Here is a 26,649-nt window from a genome sequence, read left to right as displayed (position 1 = left end):
CTGAAAAAAAAAATTCTTTACTAGCTAAAAGAGATTTGAAAAAAAGGTTCCTCTGCAGAAAAATTGTTAATTCTATTTATCTAACCAAAAATTTATATTGAAGATCTCAAAATTCATTGTAATTTTCCTATTACTTGGAAACGTAAAATTGTTCCAGTATTTAGGAATGATAAAAAAGATAATGTTGCACATTGCAGACCAGTATTGTTACTAAATAATTTTTTAAAAAATTTTGAAAAGTCTTTGAAGTGAAATATTTCTACTAGAACTTCTGTACTGCTTGAACAGTTGGTTTGCTGGATAGAGCAATAAAAATCTCTGGTGTTAGAGTCACTATTTCCATTTCGAAAATACTCAGATTCTTTGTACAGAGAAAATCATAAAAAATATTATTTAAAGAAATGTTTCATATTTTATAAAATAAAAATTCAACGAATAAAAAAAATCGTTTCAACATCTTTAAACCAAATTTATCACTCTGTCATTACTAATACTAATTAAAATAACTTTCTTTTTGCATTTCATACATTAAAGTGATCAGTTAAATTCCTCATTTATCGATTCATATATGGGTATTATCGATTTTATATCATTAATCGTTCAAATTAACAAATCCCAACACAAGTTTTTTATCCAAAACACAATTAAACGTAAATAAACTTATTCGTATAAAGAACATATTTGATTTGGTTGTAATGAATAGATTCCTTATTTTTATTGCGTAGTTTTGATATATAAATAACAATTTTTCGCCAAATTTATAAAAAATCATAGTAGAATTTTGGTTTGAAGTAATTTTAGTTTTATTGACCAAATAACATTTTTTCCATAAATTTATAAAAAGACAAAGAATAATATATTCCTGACGGTGAATAAGTAGTTATAATTTATAAATAAAAATTCCCTCCAAATTTGTATAAAGGAAAAAAATAGTAGAATCCTGGTTTGAATTACATTTGAGTGTTATATTTTCCTCACATGGCTAAGAGTTACATTCTAGGAAGATGTTCTCTCCACAGAGATTTAAATACTACTGACGTACTGAACCAATACCAATTAACCCTAGAAAATACATCTTGGGTAGAAAAATTCAAATGTCGGTATTTTTTGCAGATTTTATGTTTTTTTGTAATTTTTTGGCCATATTTTTGATCCTATCAAAAAACAGTAAACGCTATCTTCTTCCTTATAAAATAATGAAGAAAATTATTTTAAATAAAGTTATTTTGCGTTAATTATGAACATTTTATCAACAAAACAATTTTTGGAGTTGTTTTCTACCCCAGATGTGCTTCTACGCGAGAGAGAGAGAGAGAGAGAGAGAGAGAGAGAGAGAGAGAGAGAGAGAGAGAGAGAGAGAGAGAGAGAGAGAGAGAGAGAGAGAGAGAGAGAGAGAGAGAGAGAGAGAGAGAGAGAGAGAGAGAGAGAGAGAGAGAGAGAGAGAGAGAGAGGGGGGGGGGGAGAGAGCGGAATATTAATAATTTGTTATATTGAAGTCTTCTTCATTCTCCAATTAATAAATTGAAGATTCTTAAATTTTTAAAGATATTTTAAATAAAGTTGTTTTGTGTGATGAAAATAATATGAGGATGAATCCAACTAAATATTGTCTTACATAGTTGCAGAAAGAAATTCAAGATTCAATTTCCTTATTCATTATAAAATACGAAATTGAATAGAGATACTGGTAATAAAAGATCTTGGAATCCTTATTGATGATCGTTTATCTTTTCATAACTTTTCTAAATTAATTTCTCAAATTAATAAAAGAACGGAGTTTTTGTTCAACAATTACAAAAGTTTAAGTAATATCGATACATGCGGTAAATGTTTTTCTCATTATTATTGTATCAAAATTGAGCTATCAATCTGTAATTAGTTATTCCGTTTCAAAAGAATCATATTAGGGCTCTTTGAAAATTTGCAGAAAATATTCGTGAAGTTTTTAGGCTTTTAAAATTGATGGCAAACAAAAATGTAGTTCAAACCAGAATTCTACTATTTTTTTTTCCTTTCTACAAATTTGGAGGAAAATTTTATTTATAAAATTATAACTATCAAGTCAAAGAAAAGAAAATGAGGTAAGGGCATAAAAATAAAAAAAAAGCCTCCGTATAAGAGCAAATTCTTGTTATGAAACGCACGATAACTTTTAAGAATTATGATCGTAGAACGAAATTTATTGTCACGGTACCTTAAAAATACAAAGAAGAACATCGTCAGATTTTTTATCCCTCACATTCAATTTATAAATTTAGTAAATTTTTCATCAAAACTTTATTTATTTTCTCATTGCAATATCTATGTTACCAAGAAGTATTGTTGGTAACAAGAAAAGTCCTTAAAAAATTTGCAGCAATAATTACAACTTTTAAATAACTTTGAAAACTAAATTATTGCTTATGAGTTTGCATGTTATTAACCCCTTCGCAGTCGAGGCCAAAATCTCATAAGTGGGCCCAAAATGTCAGTAAATTTTTGAATGACCAAAATTTGTGCAAATGTGTATACTATAGTATTTAAGGTCGCTGATTACGATTCTAAAGTCAGATTTTAAAAATTCAAAATGGCGGAGCACATATGGCGGACGATTTTTCAAAAAATGGCAAAAATAATTTTTAAAATACTTATAAATGATTATTCAGGGGTTTTGAGGGTCGCTGATTACGAATCTATAGTCAGATTTCAAAAATTCAAAATTGCGTTACCAATGTGCAGATAATTTTCTAAAAATTTAATAATTAATTAAAATTACTTAAAATCTGTTACTCAGGGGTTTTGAACGTCGCTGTTTACAATAATAAAGTCAGATTTTGAAAATTCAAAATAGCATAGTATGGGTGTGATTATTATTGTATCCGTTTTGAATTTTGTAATTCTGACATCAAATTCGGAATCAGCGACCTCAAAAACCCCCGTGTAACGAGTTTCAAGCGAATATGGTCAATTTTTAAAATTTTTGGTCGCCATATTGGATCCGCCATTTTGAATTTTGTAAATCTGACATTAAATTCGGAAGCAGCGACCCCAAAAACCCCCGAGTAACAAATTTTAGGCCGATTCCGTCTTATTATTGGGCTCAAAATTTATGTGCGTGTATACACGTCATCGACACCCAAGGGGTTAATAATCCATGAGGGTTCAAGGATTTTTTGCGATTATTTGTCATTACCCTATCTATTAATTTTTAAATTATCTTTTTGTCTAAATAAATTAAATAGTAAAAAATTAATTGAAACCCAAAGCAATCAGTTTTTAAACAATTTATTATTTCTTTATAATTCTTATTGTCCAAATTTATTTTAAATACAATTTTTAAAAAGGTTATAAAAAATTATTTTTTGAACAAAATTTTTTTCTTCTCTTTCGCAATATACAGCAATCATGAAAGAAAATATGTTACATATATATAAAGTGCAAAATTTCATTGGTAATTGGAAAGATTTACTTTGAAAGTTACTTTCCGGTCCTATTTTCTTTGAAAGGATAAACACGAAATACGAGCCATAATTTCCCCTTAGAAAGGGGAAAAATTTCCACGAAAGCTGTATAAAAAGTATATATCCATAATTTTTCTCCATTCACCCATAATTTGTAATGTAACTTTAGAAACATTCACAGGAAAATAAACTACTGTTGTCTCTATAATATTGATTTTCAATTAACATTTGTCTTCCAATGAAGATTGATTTATGGCGATAATTTATAAAACACTGAAGAAAAATTAATTACAAAAAAAGAATATTTACACAAAAACTAAAAAGATTTAGATTTTTTTTTTGTTTATTGTTGTGACTTTTAATGAAACTTTAAATAGTGTCATTAAAGAAATTGATTTCAATAATATTCACTTTTCTTTACAAACTTTATTATTAAAAAAAAAGTTGCCTATTTTATTCTATTAAAATAATGTAAATTTCTTCTTTTTTTTCTATCTAATGTCGCTGTGTATTTTTGCTGTAAGGGTATATAGATAGAAAAGTTTGTACACAACAGGGTTAAAAAGAAAAATATATGGCCATTAATTTAAGTCGCGTACCATTTCACGCTACGGGATTAGCTGTAGTTATATAGCTGCAGTACATTTCGCCGCAGTCTAGTGTTTCCCTGGAACCTGCCGTTTATTACGATTTCACAATGTAAATAGTAAAAGTTATTAGAACTTTTCATACATTTGCAGGAAATTATACACTTTTATTATCTAACCCATATTAAATTTATTTATATTCATACTCATTATTATTTGAACATATACACTTTCTGTAAAACTTGATTATAATTTATTCATTCAAAAATATTATTACATGATTTTCCTTTGCAAATAAATTATAATTTTCAATGGTATAAAAAAGGATGAAAAAATAATTTACAATTACGTAATTAAAGCTATTGAATAAAAATTCGTTTCAATGTTTGAAAGCATTTTTTTCTGACATCATAGTACTTTAAAAATATACTTTTAAATTTATTGTGCAATCGCAAAACTTTTCCTCCCCCCCCCACGTTGCATAAGATTAAAAATAACAAGAATGACTGGACTATATATATATATATATATATATATATATATATATATATATATATATATATATATATATATATATATACAATATTACACATGGAAATAACTCTAAAGAAATGAATATAAATGCATGTGATATTCGTAGAAATGAAAAATCACTGATGTGCATGTGAACCAGTGACAAGTTTATGTAACTCATAAAAGAAATTCTTTTCCTTTTTCTAGTTGAAAAATCGATTCATACCACTTTTATTCCGTGACTAGAAACATTTGAAATCCAATATTCATAATGACAAATGAGGTTTATTAAAGTTCTCCACGTTTCAACGCAATGAGATAATTATTATTTATATGTATAGGTTTATATATAAATTATGCGGCAAAAAAAAAGTGAAATACTGGTTTATTGATAATTTGTTCTATAGGCAAACTATCAAAATGATTTATTAAAGTAGCATGTAAAGAAAGTAAAATTAACCAAAAAAATATTTGTCCAATAGTTTTTAAAATTATGAAATAAAGTTTCTTGTAATAATTTAAATGAATTTACATCCTTTGATGATCAGTTATATCAACTTTTTGGACATTGTCATCATCTACGGTAGATGTTAAAGCTTTTTAGATGAGGTTTAATGCAACTTGAAGGGAAGGAACAAGCAAACCAGTTAGCCTCTGGCTAAAGCAAACGTTTAGCTTAGGAAAACAGAGTTGCCGAACTAAACTTTTAGGAAGAAGCAAAGTTATAGGTTGGTAAAGTTTGGGGATGGATCAAGGACAGTCCAAAACTATCTGCGCTAAGGGACTTATATTATGTAACCCAGATTAACTTGGATGACGGCATACGTGCCTCTGATGCATTGAAGAAGATGCAGAAGATTCTTTCCATTAATCCTAGAACCTATGACAATGTCAACTAATAGCTTCAAAACTTCATTTTAATAGCTAGAAGCTATTCACCAAAAGAAATCTGAAATAGTTGTTGTATGATTTTTAAGATTTCTGCGAACCCTTCAGTGTTTTTATATTCTTTTATTTTCCAGTGTCTTCTGATTATGTCCTTCAATGACGGATATTGATTGTAATTATTATTTTATTTAACACAATGTCGTGAAATTCTGTCCGTTGTGTTGTCTCGGTGATAATTAATTCTAACTTTTACACTGACATTCTAGAAATTGTTTAATTACTTCATCTAAATAATGTTGCATCATTTTTATCTCTTCCTCCATATGTGTTGATAAATAGACAAGCCACTTTTGTAATTTTCTGAAAATAATATCAAATTTTAGTGAAATTATTAATAGAAACTGGACAATAATTTGTAAACTGAACCCCCTTTTTTTTAAACACATTATGACAAAACTTTGTTCGTTAGACCGTTAGATAATGCTTAATTAAAAATAATTAACAGTGATTTAATTAAAACTTGTGAAAGCTTCTTAACTGCAAAAGTAGGTATAAGGTAGCGAGTAGAGGTATAACTATAAAGTACACTTTTTTGTGGTAATTTCAACATATAGTATTTTCTATTGAAATTAACATTAATTCTCAAAGTAGCTTTCACAAATTAAATTTGATAATTCAATGAATCTAAGACCTTACCAAAACCACTTTAACCAACGCTGTCCAGGGTATGTAACTTATTCCAGATCCAGTTTCATGGAATCCATGATTTAATTTCAAGAAAAATCTGCAACCTACTTTCGCGGAATCCGTGATCTACTTTCACGGAATTCGTAATCCAATTTCGCGGAATTTACAATCTACTTTTGTGGAATTCTTCCAGTTTCGTGTAATCCGTGAAATTTTTTCACACAATTCGAGACTTAGTTTTGCGCAATCCGTGATCTAATTTTGCAAAATTCGCGACCAAGTTTCTTCCAATATGTAAACTAATTTCGCCGAATTCACGATTTAGTTTAGTAGATTCACAACCTACTTTTGCTAAATTCATAATGAAGTTTCATGTAATTCGTATTGTAATTTCACACAATTCACAACCTAGGTTCGTCATATCCGTGATCGAATTTCGCGGAATTCGTGACCTAGTGTTGCGAAATGCGTTATCTAATTTTATAAAATTCCCAATCTAGTTTCGTGGAATCCGTGATCTAATTTCAAGGAATTTGGGGCCTAATTTCGAGTAATTCATAACCTAGTTTTGCGGAATCCATAATCTAAATTCGTGAAATCCGTAATGTAATATCGCAGAATTTGAGAGTTAGTTTTGCGCAATCCATGATCTAATTTTGCAAAATCCGCGACCAAGTTTTGTGGAATCCTTAAACTAATTTCGCGCAATTCGCCACCTACTTTTGCAGAGCCCGTGTTCTAATTTTGTAAAATTCGTGACCAAGTTTCTTTAAATACGTGAATTTCGCGGAATTCCCTACTTAGGTTTGCGAAATCTGTGTTCTTATTTTTGGAAATCCCTAACCTAGTTTCGTGGAATCCGTGACCTAATTTCGCGTAATTCATAACCTAATTTTGCGGAATCCGTAGTCTAGTTTCGTGAAATTCGTGATCGAATTTCGGGGAATTTGCGGCATAGTTTTGCAGAATCCGTGATCTAATTTTGCAAAATTCGTGACCAAGTTTCTTTAAATACGTGAACTAATTTCGCGGAATTTGCGACCTAGTGTTGCGAAATGCGTAATCTAATTTTAGAAAATTCACACTCTACTTTCGTGGAATCCGTAATCTAATTTCACGGAATTTGAGGCTTAATTTCGAGTAATTCATAACCTAGTTTTGCGGAATCCATAATCTAGATTCGTGAAATCTGTGATCTAGTATCGCGGAATTTAAGACTTAGTTTTGCGCAGTCCTTAGTCTAATTTTGCAAATCCGCGACCAAGTTTTATCGAATCCTTAAACTAATTTCGCGCAATTCGCCACCTACTTTTGCAGAACCCGTGATCTAATTTTGTAAAATTCGTGACCAAGTTATTTTAAATACGTGAATTTCGCGGAATTCCCTACTTAGGTTTGCGAAATCTGTGTTCTTATTTTTGGAAATCCCTAACCTAGTTTCGTGGAATCCGTGACCTAATTTCGCGTAATTCATAACCTAATTTTGCGGAATCCGTAGTCTAGTTTCGTGAAATTTGTGACCAAGTTTCTTTAAATACGTGAACTAATTTCGCGGAATTGGCGACTTAGTTTTACGGAATCCGTGATATTTTTTTTGGAAATCCCCAACCTTGTTTCGTGAATTGCGTGATCCAATTTCACGAAATCCATAACCTTGGTTTTTTGAATCCGTGATCTAATTTTAAAAAATCTTCGACAAAATTTCAACGAATATCCGTGAACTAATTTTGCGGAATTTACGATCTAGTTTTACAGAATCCGTGATCTAATTTTGCAAAATCCGCGACCAAGTTTTGTCCAATTCTTAAACTAATTTTGCGCAATTCGCCACCTACTTTTGCAGAACCCGTGATCTAATTTTGTAAAATTCGTGATCAAGTTTCTTTAAATACGTGAATTTCGCGGAATTCCTTACTTAGGTTTGCGAAATCTGTTATTATTTTTGGAAATCCCTAACCTAGTTTCGTGGAATCCGTGACCTAATTTCGCGTAATTCATAACCTAATTTTGCGGAAACCATAATCTAGTTTCGTGAAATTTGTTATCGAATTTCGCGGAATTCGCGGCATAGTTTTGCAGAATCCGTAATCTAATTTTACAAAATTCGCGACTTAGTTTTACGGAATCCGTGATATTTTTTTTTGGAAATCCCCAACCTTGTTTCGTGAATTCCATGATCTAATTTCACGAAATCCATAACCTAGGTTTTTCGAATCCGTGATTTAATTTTAAAAAATCTTCGACAAAATTTCAACGAATCCGTGAACTATTTTTGCGGAATTTACGATCTAGTTTTACAGAATCCGTGATCTAATTTCGCGAAATGACAGAAACTTTTTCTCGTTCAGTATTGGAATGAAATTATTTATTCGAGACTAGAATTTTAGAATATGTTCTTAAGTAGAAGTATTAAAAGTTGATCGTTAGAAAGAGGGAAAGTATATATATATATATATATATATATATATATATATATATATATATATATAAGATTGTGCCAGAGACTTCCGTCTCTAGGTGGTTATTAGAGTTCCGGTGGAATGCAAAGTATATGTAGGACGTGTGCATGTTTAATATATCATTAGACGTATGAATGAATGGCAAAGATGTAGCATGATAGTAAAACCAACATAATATGATTTGCATGCGGAACGTCATAGTTTTCAAATTTCCGAGAATAATTGACAAAGTAATTTAATTAAATAAGATTGATTATTCTAGTGGTAATTGCTTTTGTTAGGTTTCAAAAAAAAAAAAAAAATGTTAGAATATTTTAATTTTTGCAAAATTTTGTTTTTAATATTTTTATTTATAAACGAATTATCAAGTATCACGACAATCAGAATGAAAATTTGCGATTAGCTCATTTTCATTGTAAAAGCCGCATAAATTCATTTTTTTTTTTTTTTACATTTCTCTCAATAATTATGAAAAAAGACCAATTTTTACGGTTTTTTTAAAATGAATTTTATCATAAAAAAAAGGAAATAGTCGATAACTTTACCTGTAATTTTTGCAATCAGCACATCAAATTACGAGAGTAACATAAGGTAATACGTTGAGCGGTCTACTTGTTGTAATATAGTAAGACATAAGTATTGGCTTGATTTTTATGGGTTTTGTTTTATCGTTTTTACTGTGAAAAATAGTTAATCGTTAATTTTTCCTGCAATTTTTTTCTAATCAGCGCATCAAATTAAGCAAATACACCACTTATTGAAAAAGTTTAAAGATTTAAGTATTTTGAAATTTTAATGTTAATTACAATTTTATATACTATAACATATACTCTACACTAAATATTTTTCCAAGACGTATGTTAATTTAAAAATCTGAATAATAATAAAATAATAGTCTTTCAATTCAAACTTATCGACAATGTAATATTGAATTTTCACCACAAAATGGTTTTAAGACCACAAATTCTATTTATTGCAAAAAAGCATGCAAATCAAGTAAAAAAAAAAAAGAAAAAATATATACATATATATTTTTTATATCACGAAAAAAATGGTGGTTTGTTTTAGAGACAGAACGAAATGCGGTTTGAATTTCATTTGAATATTTTTCGCAGGGTCATGAACCGCAATCGATTTTTATGTACAATAAAAAAATTATACCTATATATATATATATATGTACAATCGCATTTTAATAAATGTGTACAACAGTATTTTACCTCCGTGACCCGACACATTATAAGAAATATGTGTCAGCTCTTTATCTGATTCCCTCTCTTTCTCGCTCTTTTTTTTTTTTTTTTTTTTTTAAAGAATATTCATCTTTAATAACTCAAAATATAAACGTGTCTAGAAGTAAGAATTTAAAAATTGTCCATTCCCCTTTAGTCACGCTGTCAAATAAAAAGTAATGTAATTTCGTTTCACGGATATTACTGGTAGTTTATATATATATGTGATATGAGGGAATAATGACTGTTTTAAGTTCCGCTTCTTATGACGACTTTCCAACATGCGAGATTAGGGGAGATTTTAAATACTGTGTAATTTGTACATTTAAATGTCGCATTTAATAATCTTTTCTAAAATCATAATTTTTAAGCAAAGGTTTTTAACTAAAACAAGATTTCTATCAGCGTATGTGTAGTTCCGCTATATTATTTTTTATAAAAGAATTTAAAAAATATAAATATATTTAATATTTTTATTCAAATTAGATTTTTAAAAAGTTTTAGTTATATTAAATGGGCGCAACATTGGTATTTTTTTCACACATATCAGAATTAAGTGCTTCTTTAAATCGCTGAAAGAAATGCCTGGGTGATTTAGTTAGGCTCCTAGTCACGAGAGGAACCCATTAAAAATCAGAGTTACATTAACTAGGATTCCTAGTTATTATGGCAAAAAATTTGTTCAGATAACTACGAATTCTAATTAATGTAACTGATTTTTAGTGGGTTTTTCTCGTAACTAGAAGCCTAACTAAATCGCTAAAAAAAAACCAAATTTGATGATTCTTATTTTATAATATAAGAAAAGACGTCATCAAGCGCCCTTGATGTTAAATTGGCGCAACCACAGGTTAAAAAAGCTATTAAAAATTTATTTCGTCGTACCATAATTTAGTATTCTTTTAGTGCTCACAAAATACCGATATGACAAATTTTTGTTTTTCAATTAAAACGCGGTTTTACAACTTGAAAAGTTGTATTAGCACGTCGAAAGTACTAAAAAGCATCCGCTTCTCGTTGTTTAATAATTAACTATAGGTGTCTGGAAACAGTTCCAGCGCGACCATCAGACGCATTTAATCCTTTTTGTCACACTGTAAAAATGGAGTTAGATTTTAACTCCCAACGGAACACTATAAAAATTACACCCTTTTTGGAATTGATGCTAAGAGTGTTAATTTTATTTCTAGGAAGCTAATCAAGTAAATTAACTTTTGGAGTTGATTTTTAATTCTAAAAATTTTACTCCAAGCTCCGTTTACCTTTAACTATGCTAATTTTTTACAGTGTAAATGTAACATTGTCATTAGGACAAAGAGTGCTCCTCAAGCATCGATAGGTTCGACTAAAATGGATCCAAAAATTGTTTGATTAGGTTTTTAGTAGAGTATTCGTAAATCTAAAAACTGATGTGCTTAAAATCATAGCTGATCATTTTCACAAATTAATGGAACTCATGAATATGTTCTAAAAATCATTAATTACAATTTTCACTTTATAGAATTTCATTTGTCATAATTATTTTTGAGCTGAATTTTTACTTGTTCGAATTAGTATTTTGCAGAATTTTCATCAAATCAATACTAATTCGAACAAATAAAAATTCGGTTCAAAAGTAAATATGCACTGAAAAAAAAATTCTGGTTAGGCTATATTTAACATTACTTTCTAGTTATGTTAACCAGAATTCTAGTTGAATTAACTAGAATTCTCGTTAAAATAACCAGAATTCTGGTTAACCTAACCAGAATCAAAATGTTAAATATACCCTAACCAGAATTCTGGTTATTCTAACTAGAATTTTTTTTCAGTGTAACAAATGATATTCTTTAAAGTGAAAATTGTAACTAATGACTTTTAAAACTTATTCATGAGTCGCAAATTAATTCTCCTGAAAAAATTTTAATCTTTTATAAATATGGATTTCCTCTTTTTTTTAAATAGAACATTATCCAACTCTATTGGACTTTAATTAAATTGACTAGGTCTTTTGTGAGAGATTTTTAGTTCTTTGATTTGCTTCGCTCAATGGTTGTTTACCAAAACTTTAGTTAAGAATGTCTCGTAGACGGAAACTCGTAGTAAGAATGAAAATAATGCAGGATCATTTGCGTAATGTTGTCCACTTGAAAACAGTTTAAGTTCTCTCTTGAGAAATATCCATATCGACTTCTTGCAACTTTCATTTTTCAAGAAACGTTTAACTTTATCCAAAAGTTTATTTCAAAAAGAAAAAATAAAACTTTTACAAATTTACACATTTGTAAATTCTTTTCTAAAGTAGAATGACGATTAGTTTAAAACGAAGTGAATAATTTTTTTTACTGTAGATTTCTTTTTACTTCGGAATACAAAAGTCATTCATAGTAGGGTAGAATTGCTTACTAAAAAAAATATTTTAGATACAAAATTTTTGGTATTTTAGTTAGATATTTTTAGATAGATTTAATTTTTTTTTAAAATGATAAATGAATTTTGCATAATGGATATTTTTAACAACTTATTATTCGGTTTTGATTTATGGTTATTTTCTGACATTATGTGTATTATCAAGATGTGTCAAAAACTAAGGTTCAAGAAGTGTTTTATGGCGAAGAAACTTTCTTTTTTTTTTTAACTAGGAAGGAAAATTGGATAAGGGAAAACATGCATTTTGTGTATATTTTCTAGGTCGCGGAGCGTTAGAATTTAATGTATTTAGGTACACACGTATGTATATATATATGTTAAATAATTTAGAATACATAGGCCTTAACTGTGGCGCAGGAAATACAATGTACCTCGTTCATTGCAACTACTCTTGTACACAACTGTGAACTATAGTCGTTGATGCATGCACTTAAAGCTGTTTCATATGTAACTAAGTGCAAGTAGAGCACAAGTCCTTCTACATATCTGTATATGTATATATATATATATATAACATTCGTCTTTATTTGAGAAAAGCCCTGGAATAGAGATATATCCAGACTGATCTCTATCCAATATTGCGATCGAATCCAATTGCCGTTTCCGTTGAGAATACCTCCTCTATATATCTGTCAGCAATACTCTCTTTGAATACTTAAAATAATTGTTTTTCCTCGATAAAAATAATTATACAATTTTTATTTAATTTGCTATAAACATGCAAACTATTATTTCTAAATAATTAGGAAAAAATTTATTTTTCGAATTGTCATTATATTAATTATATATTTTGGACAAAATATTATTTGAATTACCTTTTACTTTTTATCCATTTTTTAAAATTTAAATAAATTTTAAAGGATCACCCTTACATTTTAATTTTTTGATTGAAATTTGTTAATCAATCTTAGTTGTGGAATTATCTCTACATTTAATTTTATAAATATTTAACCAGTTCTTTTTATTTTTTTTTTTGTTTAGAAAATTAAGAAAGTTTCTAGCTCCAATCTCCAGAAATGCTTTATCTGCAGCGCCCAATTAATTTTTTTTTCATATATTTATTACTCAATTTGTTAAAGCAAAAAATAGTTATGAAAATCGAAATATCACCTACTTCGAAATATTGACATCAAAAAAAAAAAAGAAAGAAAATTCTGTTCTCGTATGTATATGCAAAATTACAAACACATAGAACTTTTGGATAGGACAATTTTATTCTTTCTTGAGTTTATTCCATTCAACAAGAAGAAGAAGAAGAAGAGATTGAGACCCTATAAAATTCTTTATTGAGTCGTATACATTTTTAAAAGATTCCCTAGGAGGTTGACTGGAAAAGTTGTCTGTCATTCAATCGAAATCAGTTTCAATACCATTGAAATAGATGAAATGTTGAAGAAAAAAAGCTTTCTGATGATAATAAAAACATTTATTATCCATATTCCTATATTAGAATTCTTATTTGTCCAGATGCTCGCATCGATATTATAAAAATAGGTTAAGGTAGGAGGAGTATTTTTGCTAAAGATATATTTCTTATCTGTTATGTTTTTCTTTTATTACAGATTTTCAAAAACTCGAACGAGAGGCACGGATATGTAGGAAACTTCAACATACAAATATTGGTAAGTTTTTGATATTAATTTAAAATAATATTTTAAAATTATCTGTTTTATATATTCAAAATTTTCTTGTTAAAATTAGTTTTAATTTTGTTGAAAAAATATCCAAGTAATAATTTTTACCTTTTATGCATAATAATTAATTAAATTAGAAAATGTCATTTAACTTTTTTTTTAACATCTCTTGTATAAAATCAGTGACAACACTATAATTGAACTTTCAATTGAAATATTGGAAGAGCAATCAATTCGTCGAAAAAATATTTTGATTGATGGATGCTTTAATTTTAGTTTCGATGAATGTTTTTGGTTTAAAGATACATATTGATGACAAGGTTCCATGACATTTAATAGGGTTAATTCACACATATATGCGCTGTGTGTAGAATCAATCAAAGGCTCCGTCAAAGGCTTTTTTTTCGTTACCGCAATATCAGTACTTAAATCTATATAGCCCAATGACCCTGATTCAAGGGAATCGAAAATTAATCGCGATATGCCGAATTAGAGTTCAATTATTATCAGTCAATGGAAATGTCATAATGATTTTGAATTACATTGACGCTATCAATTTCGTTTACTGTAAAAAGAAAAGTATCAATTGAATACTGATTTTGTGTTACGAAAATTTTGTTGTTAAATAGTTAGAAATTATTGTTATTTAACGTTAATTATGTAGTATTTTAACACAATTGTTTTAATTATACTATTTTCTTTTATTGAAGCCTTTAACGTAAAAATTAAGATTCCGAAAACTTCCAATTTTGTGCGTTTCAAGTTAAGGTTTCATCCCTTAGAATAAAGAAATCGTTACTGCCTTATTTCTCCAAAGAGAGCAAGTCATTCCGTGAATATACTACGAGGGTGCAATTACGCTTTTCGATCGAACAGAAAAGGACCCTTCTGGAGGGTGTAAAAGATGCATTATATGCGTTCTGGGATCTCGTAAATTTCTCAGCAAGTCAGAAAATTACTCTCAAAACTGAACGTATAAAAGCATAGTATAGTTCAGTGTTCAGAAAATAGAAAAAAAGAAGGCGGCAAGATTTTTTTTCTCCTTTACCACACATTTATTATTTAAAGATAATTCTCGATTTATATTGCAATCTACTACATTCGTTAAAAAGAAAGATGCTGCAAAAAAAAATTATTAATTTCCGTCCATTGGTAATTACACCGTTTTTTCTTTATTTTATTTTTTACAACCCAAATAATTTGCAACAGTAAAAAAAATCATCTTTCTGAATGTTCCAGTTTTTAGGGTATCTTTCCTCTACGTGAAAAAATACGACATTAAACATATAATGTAAAGTATAAAACTTTTCAATACCTCAAAGAAGGTGGATTGAAAGTAATCTTTTTTTTCCCCACATATATGTATGATTCTTGATATTCTGAGAAAACGTCTATAGAGACGGTACACGTAGGTGCGGGTTAGAAATCTATCATACTTATATGTATCAACTACGAGGAGTGAAAATGGATTTTCCATTGATACTGTAATCGGTGAACCTCCATAAAAGCGAAGAGGGATAGCTCCTTCAGACTCGCAAAGTAAGCTACGACGACAAATCGCTTGAAATCGTGACCAAACGCGATCTCACGTAAAATGATCCTTGAGAGTGAGAATCGTCGAACAATAGTTTTCTTCATACAGCTGAAGTTTCGCGTCCTTTAGTATAAAAATTCCATCAAGTTCTTCTCGTCATGATTTTCTCTTTGTTAAGAAAGTTATTGACACATCCAAAAGTGCGATATGAAATTAACTTTTTGGCGAAGATGGCGAAAAATTTTTTGACCTAATTTTATAAATTTTTAGTTTATTCTATAAATTTCGTACTGTAAGTAAAAGTTTGTGGCAGGAGTGTTGGAACACTTCTGAAAAAGGCAGGGAAATATATTTTTTTTTTTCTAATATTGAGAACAGGATGAGGAGCAGTTGGATGCAACCTAGTCGTCTTGACAACGCAATTCATTACTGGGCATGGTAACTTCAAGACTTTCAAATGCAGATTCAAAAATTATAATTGAAGACAAACATAACTAGTTGTGATGAGCCTAACTCACCAGAGCACGTATTAAAGAAATGCAATAGATATGAAAGAATGAGGCTGGAAATCATACATAAAGTTGTAAATACAAATTTTACTGTACAAGACTTAGTGGGGTTCTTTTGGCTACTGAAGTTTAGATTTACTAAAAAGAATAAGATTTTTTACTTCCCCTCTTAGAAATTTGACTAAAAAGACTTGAATAAATCGTCCATTAACAAGCTTTTTAAAAGTTCCTCATTATTTTTAAAGATGGTAGATTCATGTAAGATTATATACTTTTATATATATATATATATATATTCTGAATGAAATACTATTATAATTCTTGAGGAATTATAAAACGCGGATGAAAGCAAGGAGTTTCAATAGGTTGGATTATCACAAAGAAAGTAGCTATTGACCGTGGGTTCCTCATCTCTTCCAAGTGACTGGGTCTTCCTATTATTTTCTCACATACAGTGTGTCTAGTCAAGATAAGCCACCTCAAAATGGCGTTTAGGGTTAGCTTTTCAATTTCTTTTTAATGCTGTCACTTTCTTTCCACTATCTTTCACCTCTATCACAAAATATTTATTAAGATTCTTGGTTTTTATTTGACATTAATGATTTCTTTTTTTTTTGAGGAAAATTTTAATAATTGTATTATCGATCGTTGTAAAGTAGATATTATCTGATGTTGATAAGAAAAATTCAGAGCTTTTAAAGAGTTCATCAATTAATGGAAGGAGAATGGCTAACTAATCCGCGGTTAATTACTGAGTCTTTGTGCTAACGACATGCGAGGTTTCGGCTCTTTAGAAGACCACCTGTATCTCCTAAATCCAAACAAATCTTTGTAAATACGTGTAATTTATACACAAAGCGTTTAACAGCTTAAAATCCACATTGACTTTATTCATTAATGAAAGTTTGTTTTGGTTGTAGTAAATTAATTGGCCTAGTTAAAATTCATAACATTAGAAAAATAAATAGTAAATTTTCGATTTTTGTGACTTGGGAAAGTTTTCTTTTTTTGCTACGCTTGTAATTACCGTTAATTATAGAGGAAAGAATTAAAACTTTTTTTGTGAAGAATAGATGAAGGTCTTTAGATAAGATATAATTATGGTAACCACATTTTTACCGAGAGTGTAGAGATTCTCACCTACTAAAAATTGTCACCCAATAAACATCTACTGTTTCACCGGGAAACAGGTCCTCGCATTACCTCAAATGATAAGGTTGTCAGTGTTGTTTACTCGAGCTTTGGCTATCTTCTTTGATCCTTCTTGCATTTCCTCTCCTATTACGCCCCTAGCGTATTTGTCTAAGGCGCGCAAAGTTATGACATACAACCTTTTCTTTGTGCCTTGCACTTTGTGTGATTTAGGAAACGAAACATAATTTTTAGTTACTATAGCGTCGCGTACTTAAAAAGATATATCCAACGATCTAAATATATTTTTAGCAGAATTCTTTGCCTTTTTTGAAGCCTTTGAAAAGTTAAGTAAATACTTTTTATTGCAGAACGCAATTTGTAATAATAATTCATTAGTTAAAGAGATTAAGGAAAATTAAATAATCGAGGAACTTGGTAAGGATTCCGAGGTTCATGAAGAAATATATTCCCGATGTTAGAGCAATATCTACTTTTCAGCGAAACCACTACATGAAATAGAGAAACAGCGGTGATTTGGCAAGTCTCCTCACTACTGATGCTACGAAGGGGATGTAAGGCCTTAGGTCAAAAAAGAATTAGGTATCGTAAATTTAGGTCTAGTGTAGCGGAAATTGAAAAGACCACTCAATACAGAAGCAAGTTGCGTCACTGATAAAGTGTAGGTACCAAAAACAAACAGTTACCAAAAGATAGACAGACAAATTACACACTGGTGATAAATTTCAGATTAGCAGATTTCTTCAGACAAAAGGTAGATGCAGATAATATAACGTAAGAGATACAAGACTGTTAATTAGGGGTTCGACCGTTGGCAAATTCAAGACTGAAATCTCTCATTTAGAATAGCTCCTTTTAGTCATAATTATCATATAAATTATTATCCTGTTAATTTAGTGGATGAACTTGGATGGTTTTAGCCCTTAATCAATAGTGGAAACTTCGTCGTTCACTGTATGTTTTTGTCTCTTCAAGTGTCGGGTTTTGGGAGCCAGTATTGATAGAAAAAAAAACCTTCGGCGTTTACACCTGACTTAACCGACCGAGTATTTGAGACTAACTTAGTTGAAACCTTTTGTCTGATTGGTTTAACTGTGGATCAATATTTGACTCGAGTTCAATGTTTACGTTTACAAAACAAACGAGTGTGAAAGTATTTGAGAAAACATAATATATTCATAGACATATTGATCAAATTCTTCTATATCAAGGCACAGTTTTTAAAGTAAAATTCTCAAACTATATTCTCGTAAATTAGTTTCTTACAAATAAATAGTTATAACCGATGCAAATCGGTTATTTGTATTAGTTTACGTTGCAATGTTTTTAAAGGAGACTTTTGAACCGAACTTAAAGTACTTGAAAACTACTTTCTTCCTTATTTTTAAGTGCAAAAAGAAATTGATTTCCTTTACTAATTGTTGTAATTAATATAAGTAATGTGGGAATTTTAAACAATCGAATAAAATAAACAGTAGTGGTAAAATTCGAAATCATTAACAAATGCAAATTTGAGGCTTGCTGATTATTATACATATAGCTTGAAATTACGAACAATGCAATATTCCATCACTCGTATTTCTACTTAATGGCTGTCCTGATTAAGGCAGATGACAATTCTGACAATGAGTCGTGACCGAAATTGCTACTTTGATCGAACATTTGATTCTCGGTAGAATGTCAGGACTAAAAGCTTTCGAAATATAATGCGGTTGCTTCTATTAATTCTTCAAAGCTGCGTTGTATTACTAATAATAAATTAAAAATTCAAATTTATCATTCGAATAAGATAAAAACTTGTGAACGAAATTTAAATTTAAAATTATATTATATTACATTTGCGGATGTAACAGCTATATGATTCAAAATTCTCTTTAATAATTTAGTTGATTTTTGAAAAAATATATTATCTTTTCTAATTTTTATATTGTATTGTATTTTTTAATATTTGTAATAAAACGTAAAATTTAATTTTTAAATAGTTTATATTCTTAATTAGTTTCACAATTTTTTTTTTTTTTCTGTTAGTGGTATCTCTATAATAGTGTAAAATAAATTTCTTGGCGATTCATTTGAATTTCAGAAATCTCGGAACTTTTCTTTGACATGCTGCTTCGAATTAAGTGGCGTTAAAGCGAACTTAATTACTCTATTTAACGGCTTCTTCCCCATCCTCCAATGTCTTTGAGATTTCAGTTGATGGGATGGAACCTACTTGAGAAGGCTTGTGTGAAATTAGGTTACCTAGACTGTAATTATTATTATTCTCTGTTGTGAACAAAAACTATATCATTTGGGTGACAAATTTTTTATTCTAATACATTATTAAAAAGAAAGAAATTAATTTTCTTATTATGCTAGGAATAATTAATTTTTTCTAAAAAGGAAATAGTAAAGTAAAGTGGAATGCATTTATTAAATGGTATTTAATATCATTTTTACTATTAAAAAAAAAAGCTGACTATGAAGTGAGCTTTAATACTATAGAGTTACATTTTTTTTGTCTAGTCAGCTTGCAATAAAGGTCAAAACATGTTCTTTTCAAAAAAACAATGAATTCGTGCTGGGAACATCATTTTCGGTAGTGAAAGATTTGTCAAAAATTTTGTCCTTGACCAGTTGAGATTTCTTGGCAGATGTTGAGCTTTGGATAGTTGCCAGTTGGATCTTTTCATCTCTCTTTGAGCTTAGGGCAAGCGAATAAGGCACGTAAGAAAATTATAAGCATCGTCCTTGTCGACATTTAACATTTTTTTTTTTCATCTCTCTTCTTAGGAATTTTTTTCCCTCTCTCATAGACGCACGTTTACTAATATAACGTTTGCTACTTTACTTAAGTGCTTCGTTCATTATTTAGCTTTTAGAATTTCAAAAGTTGATAATTCACTTGCGATATCAATTATGAATGTATAAAGTAGAATATTTAAGTAATTGAGAGTGTACTGTTTAATAAACATATTTTCTTGACAATTTAATAAAGAAATACATAAAATGATATTTTAATAGGAAAAAAATTATATTAACATTTGAGGAATCCTTAAAGGAATTCAATTAGTTATTCTTGATTTGTTTAAACGTGTTCTTGTTATTCAGGGCGTCTATACTGGTCCTGGGAATGAATCATTAGAAAATATAATATTTAAATTTAAAAATTATAATTCCGAAGTAAATTAAATTAGACAAAGCGATTATAATAATAATTATCTTTATATGTATCTTCGTTCTGAGCAGTATATGTTTACATTGAAGTACAAAGGGCAACCTTTAGACGAAGGTCATAACAATATTGTAGAAATTCCTGAAGATAATTAAATTAGTTGCAATTCGTGTATTGACCTGTTTAGATATTGTCAACTTGAGTGTCGATTTTACAGTTTTAAAAGCAAAAATGTGTCTTTGTCAAACATGTATTTCCTTTATTGTTTTTTATTTGATATTTTCACATTTGAAGTGAATAGTTTAGGGAGTGCTTGATTTTTTTTTTATTAAAAAACGAAAAAAGTTTTGTCTATATATTTTTTTTTTTTTTGAAATTTTAGTAAATTTATTTTTCCGAGAGTGTTCAAATTTCTTAAAATCGCGATCGCGCTTAAATTTTTTTAAAAAAGTGTTTTGTTTTTTAATTTGATTTCATGAGTGTTTAAAATTTTTTTAATCGCATGTATTTCATTCAAAATATATGATACATCGATTGCAGACAAAGGTTAGAGTTTTGTTTTTTTTTCTAAATAAATTACATACATTTGTTTTTCTTTTATAAAATTTAAAATTATTACATTAATTTCTGTTTTTACAAAATTTTTTGTATCATTTTAAGATGTTATTTGGGTATATACACTGAGAAAAATGTTTAGTCAGAGCAACCAAAATTTGGTTGGGCCAACAAAAATTTTTTTTTTGGTATTTAAGCAACCAAACTATTTGTATGAGTGAACCAAAAAATTAGGTTGAGTATTTTTTGTTGGCATAACAAAAATGTTTGGTTAGCACAACAAAAATGTTTGGTTGATGAAACCAACAGTTTTTTTTGTAAAATTAAAAATTTTATTCTACATTATTTTTTATCTTTTTATCTTTTTTATTTATTTCATTATTTATTTATCAATTTAACATTGTGTTTATATTTATCCAATTGAAATATTTATGGGCTTTGAAAAATCTCACCTCCGCCTTGGGATTGAACCTCTGTTTTAAAACTGAAAGTCAGGAGCTCTGACCACTGGACTACCCATCCTTGTGAGAGCGAATCGAACTAATTGGTTGTCGCAACCAAATTTTGGTTAGGACAATAAACGATCATTTGGTTTCTTAGACCAAACTATTTTGTTGTCATAACTAAATTTTGGTTGGAATTTAAAAATGTTGAACCAAATAATTTTGTTGACCTAACCAAATGTTTGGTTGAGATAACCCTACAACTTTGTTTCAGCCAACCAAAATTTGGTTCCAAGAACCAAAATTGACTAACCAAACAATTTTGTTGCAAACACTAAATTTTTTTTTCTCAGTGTAGCTTTTGCATAATTATTGTTTTTATCTTAATAGTTTATATCAAAAATTTTTTCTTTAAATTTTAGGTTTATCTGTGTTGAACTTTAGGACTTCTAAAGTGTTGCAAAACTAGTTTTTAATTAATTTTCTTTTTAATTTTTGATAAAAAAAAATTTCACCAATTTTCAATTTTATTTTCACTTTTACTAATTTTTAATTTGGAAAATCAGGAAATTGAATTTGAAAGTGAACTTAAAATTAAAAAGTAGTGAAATTGAAAGTGAACTTAAAATTAAACATTAGAGAAATTGAAAGTGGAAGTAAAGTTGAAAGTGAACTAAAAATTAAATATTAAAGAGAAATTAAAAGTAAAATAAGTAAAAACATTGATCTTTTACGTTTGATCAAATAACCATGTTAGCAGTTAACAATTTTTAATTAATTCTATTAATTTATAAATACAATTGCCCGAAAATTTTTTTTTTTTACCCTATAGAGGAACAAAAGAAAAACATAAAATTTTGATGAAAATAAAAATTCTTTTATAAAAATTTAAGGCAGGCAAAGTCTATATAATTCATAAAATCAATATACGCGTGTACGCATAACGCATAGTATATTCTTTTATTCATTGGGTTACTTGACTGATAAGGTATTCGCATCAGGGGAGAGATAAATTGCTCTGCACGCCCTTCTATAGGCCACCCCGTAATGGCATTCAGTTTCGTGTCTGTTTCACTCAACAAGTGATATCAATCGTTCGGTCATGTTGTCTTAGAAGATATACGTACATATACAAAACAATACAATAAAAAAAGTATGAAAGGTTTCGTTCCTGTGTCTATGTGTGATAGTCGATCGTTTGAATTATAATATTCCAATAATATTCCCCTTTGGCAAACAAAAATTCAAATTAGTCCCTATGTTCATAAATTTTCCAGTAAAATATTAAAATAAATAACGTACTAAAAAAATTTTTTTGATTTATCATTTAATGAAATTTAGATTTACCCCCACGAAATAAGTTTATTTTTTCATAATAAAAAGTATCTATACAAATAATGCTGTTCTTTTTGTTTAGTTTTTTGTGATTTCCAAGGTAGAAGAATATTTTTCCAAGTAAATTGACGTTCTTTTGTTATTTATTCCCTCATTTTTTTTTTTTTTTATAAATATAGAGTAATATTTTTTCTTCCATATATAAAATTCAATATGAGGATAGAAACATAGTGAGTCAGAGGGGGCAGTATTCATTTAGGAGAGTAATAATTTCTAAATTAATAATATTTTAATAAAATGATGATAATCGGTTGATCAAAGGAAAACCGTTCATTTTGGCTGTGAATAATGTCAGTCAAGGGGTTAGTAAAGGGTGACGATGAAAGGAAATCATCCAAAGTCCCTAGAGTTTCGAGTGAGTCGAAAATAGGATTTCAAAGTGTGTTCAGAGGAGAGAGAGAAAGAGAGAGAGATGAAACATAAATGCAAATCAGCTTACGTTCTTTTGCTAGATATAACATGTTTCATTTTCAACAAAAGGTGAAATCTTGCTTTTGTCGGTTTCTACTTTAATAAAATTATAAAAACCACTGAAAAACCGCAAAAAATGGAAAATAACATTAAAATTTGTTTCAATTTTGACTGTAACTATATATAATTTTTAATAATTATTTTGAATTAAAAATGTGATTTTTTCAAAGCACAATATTTCATTTTAATATATTTAAAATTTCAAGATAATACGTTGATTAAAAGTTTTGACGTTTATTTCTTGCCCTTATTATAAAGAGGGTTGATGGTATATAATGGGGAGAATTCCCATTATGGGAGTTGTTAAGAAATTACTATTCTTAGGGAAATATGTCGTTTACATCACCAATGTGGCGTAATCTGTTGTAGCGTGCCAAACCTGCCTGATCAATAGATGCTCAAAGATGGCTGCTTTCTACGAGGCAAAAGACAGCTTCTTAATTTATGAGACAATCTGTATTTCAATGCCTTTTCTTCCTTCTATATTCCTCTTCTATACACTTATAACCTTCTACTATTCTAATTCCCTAAAGTATCGTCGAGGGATATTGAATCACTTGAAAAATTTCATTGACCTCACACTATTATTATTCTTGCCTAGCCAATTTTTTTTTTTTTTTTAATCCATAAAATAGCTTATCAATTATTTTTAAAATTGAAATTTATACAAGTAATTTTGTAAAAATTTTAGTATTTAAACATTTTTAAATAAAGAAACAGCAAAATTAATTTACAGTGGCTTCACAGTGTTTCCCCTATTCCGCTATTTTTCCCCTATTATAAGAAATTCCCCTTTTTTTTTAACTCATTTCCCCTATTTTATGTTGAAACTCGCATAATTTTGACTTATTTTTTATAAAATATGACTTTTTCGACTTTTTTCAACAAAATATACTTTCATTAAAATTTTCTGAAAATTTTATTATTTAAAACACTATCTCAATACAAATTTTTTTCTAAAATTCAGTTATTGTCTAAATTTTATAAAAAAATAATATTTAGCAATTTAAATTTATAAAAATTTTGATTAAAAATCTCCTGAAATTCAATTGTTTTCAACACTTGTAACTGCAACTATTTTAAAATTTAATAATTTTTCAAATTTTTAACTTAAATTCTTTGTTGAATTAATTATTTCTGATAACTTTAATCAAAGTCTTCAAAAATTCCATTAATAAAATCATTTCTCAATTAAAAATTTTTTTAAATTCAATTATCTTCTGAACTTTGTAAAAAAATCTTTCTCAATTCAAATGTATCAAAATTCTTTTTGTATATCTCTGGTAGTTATTTTTGAAGAACTTAAATATATCTCTTCCAAATTCAATTACCTCCAAAATAATTTTTATCTAAAATTCTTCGCTAAATTAATTATTTCAATAATTTTAATTCAATTTTTCAAAAATTCAAATTTTTACATTCTCATCATAATGAGAAGGTATTTTTTTTTAAATTCTATATAATTCAATTATTCTTTAAAATTCTGTGAATGATTTTCAGCGATTCAATTTTACAACAATTTTAATTAATAAATTAATTTTTTTTCAATAATATTGTAATTAATTTCTTTGAAAATTTAATTATTTAAAACATTTGCTAAAATTCTGAATTCCAATAATTTGTACAACGGCTTTGGATTTTTTCTTCTTTTAAAGTAACTTTATTAAATTATTATTTTTCAAAATTTTTCCTACTGAATTGAAATCTTGAAAATTTGTCATAGTTTAATTTTGAAGTTTTAAAAAAAAAAGTTGATGGAAATGTTCCTGTGAAACATTTTTATTATAGAATTAGAAATAATTTATTTAATTTCTACTAATTATAATGTTAATAATAATGAAATATTTATTAACTAATAAAATTTATTAAAAATAAAACTTTTTCGATTTTTGTTGTAATGAAAATCGACGAAAACGACTTCTTTCTTCTCTTTCTAAGGCCAATCCGAGCCCTGAATTAGGAAAATTGGAATTCTTTTTTTAAAGAGAACATTAATTTTTAAATTTCATATAAATAAATTTAAAATGTGAATTTCTTTGAAAAATATGAATAAAATCAACTTTTTGTATATTTTACAAGACGGTTTTTAGCTTGATAAAATAAAAAAATTACTTGCATTTTTCAAGAAAAAAATTAATTTAGAAGTAATTTTTATTCTGTGAAAAATTAATTTTTAAAATAAGTTTAAAAAATAAAAAGCAATGTATGCAATTCACAATTTTATAAAACATTGAAAATGAAATTTAAAAAAAAAATTAATTATGTACTATACTGGGAAAATCTCTTCTTTAAATTTCACTTTTCTCTATAAATTTATCATTTTTTTAAAAAAATTGGGAAAAAATTTTTTATTTCTCTATTTTCTCTATTTTAAGATTTTTTTTATTCATCAAGAAATTGGGTAGTCTCAAAATTTTCACGGGTATAGTGTAATTTAAAACAACTTTAAAGCATTTTGGTTAAGGAAAATATACATTTAGATTTTACCCTATTTTTCCCCTTTTTTCAAATAAAATTTCCCCTATTCCGCATTTTTTAAGCAAATTTTATACTGTGAAGCCTGTTTACATTATAATCATGTACCACCTTTAGAATTTTAAATTCTCTTCCTTAAATCAATTTAATATATACTCCAATTCGTTAAATTTCCACTTTAAATTGTAACAAAATTGACTCATGGTAAATAAAATAAATTAAGAATTAATATTAAATTAAATATGCAAATTGAAGTTTATTTTTTGATAGGGGAATGTTAATAGAGTAAATTATAAAGGAAAACCACCATGAAAATGGATGTCGTCTTTATAAATGACTTTGAATATTATTCCAATCTAAAAAGTAATTGAACTGATTTAATTTTATATTGACTATAATTTAAAAATTAACTTGAAAAAGTAAATGATAGCAATCAGATAAGTTCGTTAATAATAAATGATTTTATCAGTACGATTTTAACTCCAATAGTTTAACGCCTAACTTGCTTAATAGTTCTAACATTTCTATCTTTTTTTTTTTTTTTTTGTTCGACTCCTTCGACACGTACCAATATAAAGTAACAAGAGCGAAGCATTATTCTAATTTCCATCTCGTCTCGATAGTAAAATAATAATAATAATTCTAGATCCATTTCTCTCGAATGAACTTTCTCTCTTTCTATCTCTTCTCTTATCATCGTTAATAACAAATTTTCCATCGTTAAACGAGCAAATTGCAGACCAAAATTAAAAGTAATGATGCGCCTGAGGAAAGGAAATTAAAACCACCTTTAGAATAATGAAGAAAAATGAACTTTTAATTATTATTTTGATAAGGACTTGATATTAATCTTCGAATTAAATTCAAATATTCCTCTCTATATGTAGAGAAAAAGAGAGAGATAAAGTTAAAACATTTGAATTCTTTAGAATATATTTTTGATTTAAACTTGGTAAAAATTTGTTGAATAAAAAAAAGAAGAAAAATGTTTTTTACATACACTTTTCTCTTCGAAATCGGTTTTGAGTGATGTTTCAAGTGTCATTCTTCTCTCAATGAAATTCAAATTACGCCAACTTTTCTGTTTTCAAGCAGTTTCCTCTACCAGA

At 28.0% G+C, this 26,649-nt stretch overlaps 1 protein-coding gene across 12 annotated transcripts in view; it reads left to right on the top strand.

Annotated features, from left to right (window-relative positions):
• Positions 1-26,649, top strand: part of LOC127284003 (calcium/calmodulin-dependent protein kinase type II alpha chain) — a 194,742-nt gene that overhangs the window by 86,283 nt on the left and 81,810 nt on the right. For all 12 annotated transcript variants that reach the window (XM_051309257.1, XM_051309256.1, XM_051309266.1 and 9 more), the window contains exon 3: positions 13,778-13,837. In XM_051309257.1, coding sequence (XP_051165214.1) covers positions 13,778-13,837 — 60 coding nt within the window. The remainder of the gene's footprint in view (positions 1-13,777; positions 13,838-26,649) is intronic.

This window comes from Leptopilina boulardi, unplaced genomic scaffold (genome assembly GCF_019393585.1).
Source record: "Leptopilina boulardi isolate dan_hultmark-lab unplaced genomic scaffold, ZJU_Lbou_2.1 LbouV2_316, whole genome shotgun sequence".
Lineage (NCBI taxonomy): Eukaryota > Metazoa > Arthropoda > Insecta > Hymenoptera > Figitidae > Leptopilina > Leptopilina boulardi.
This window is presented reverse-complemented; position numbering and strand designations above follow the sequence as displayed.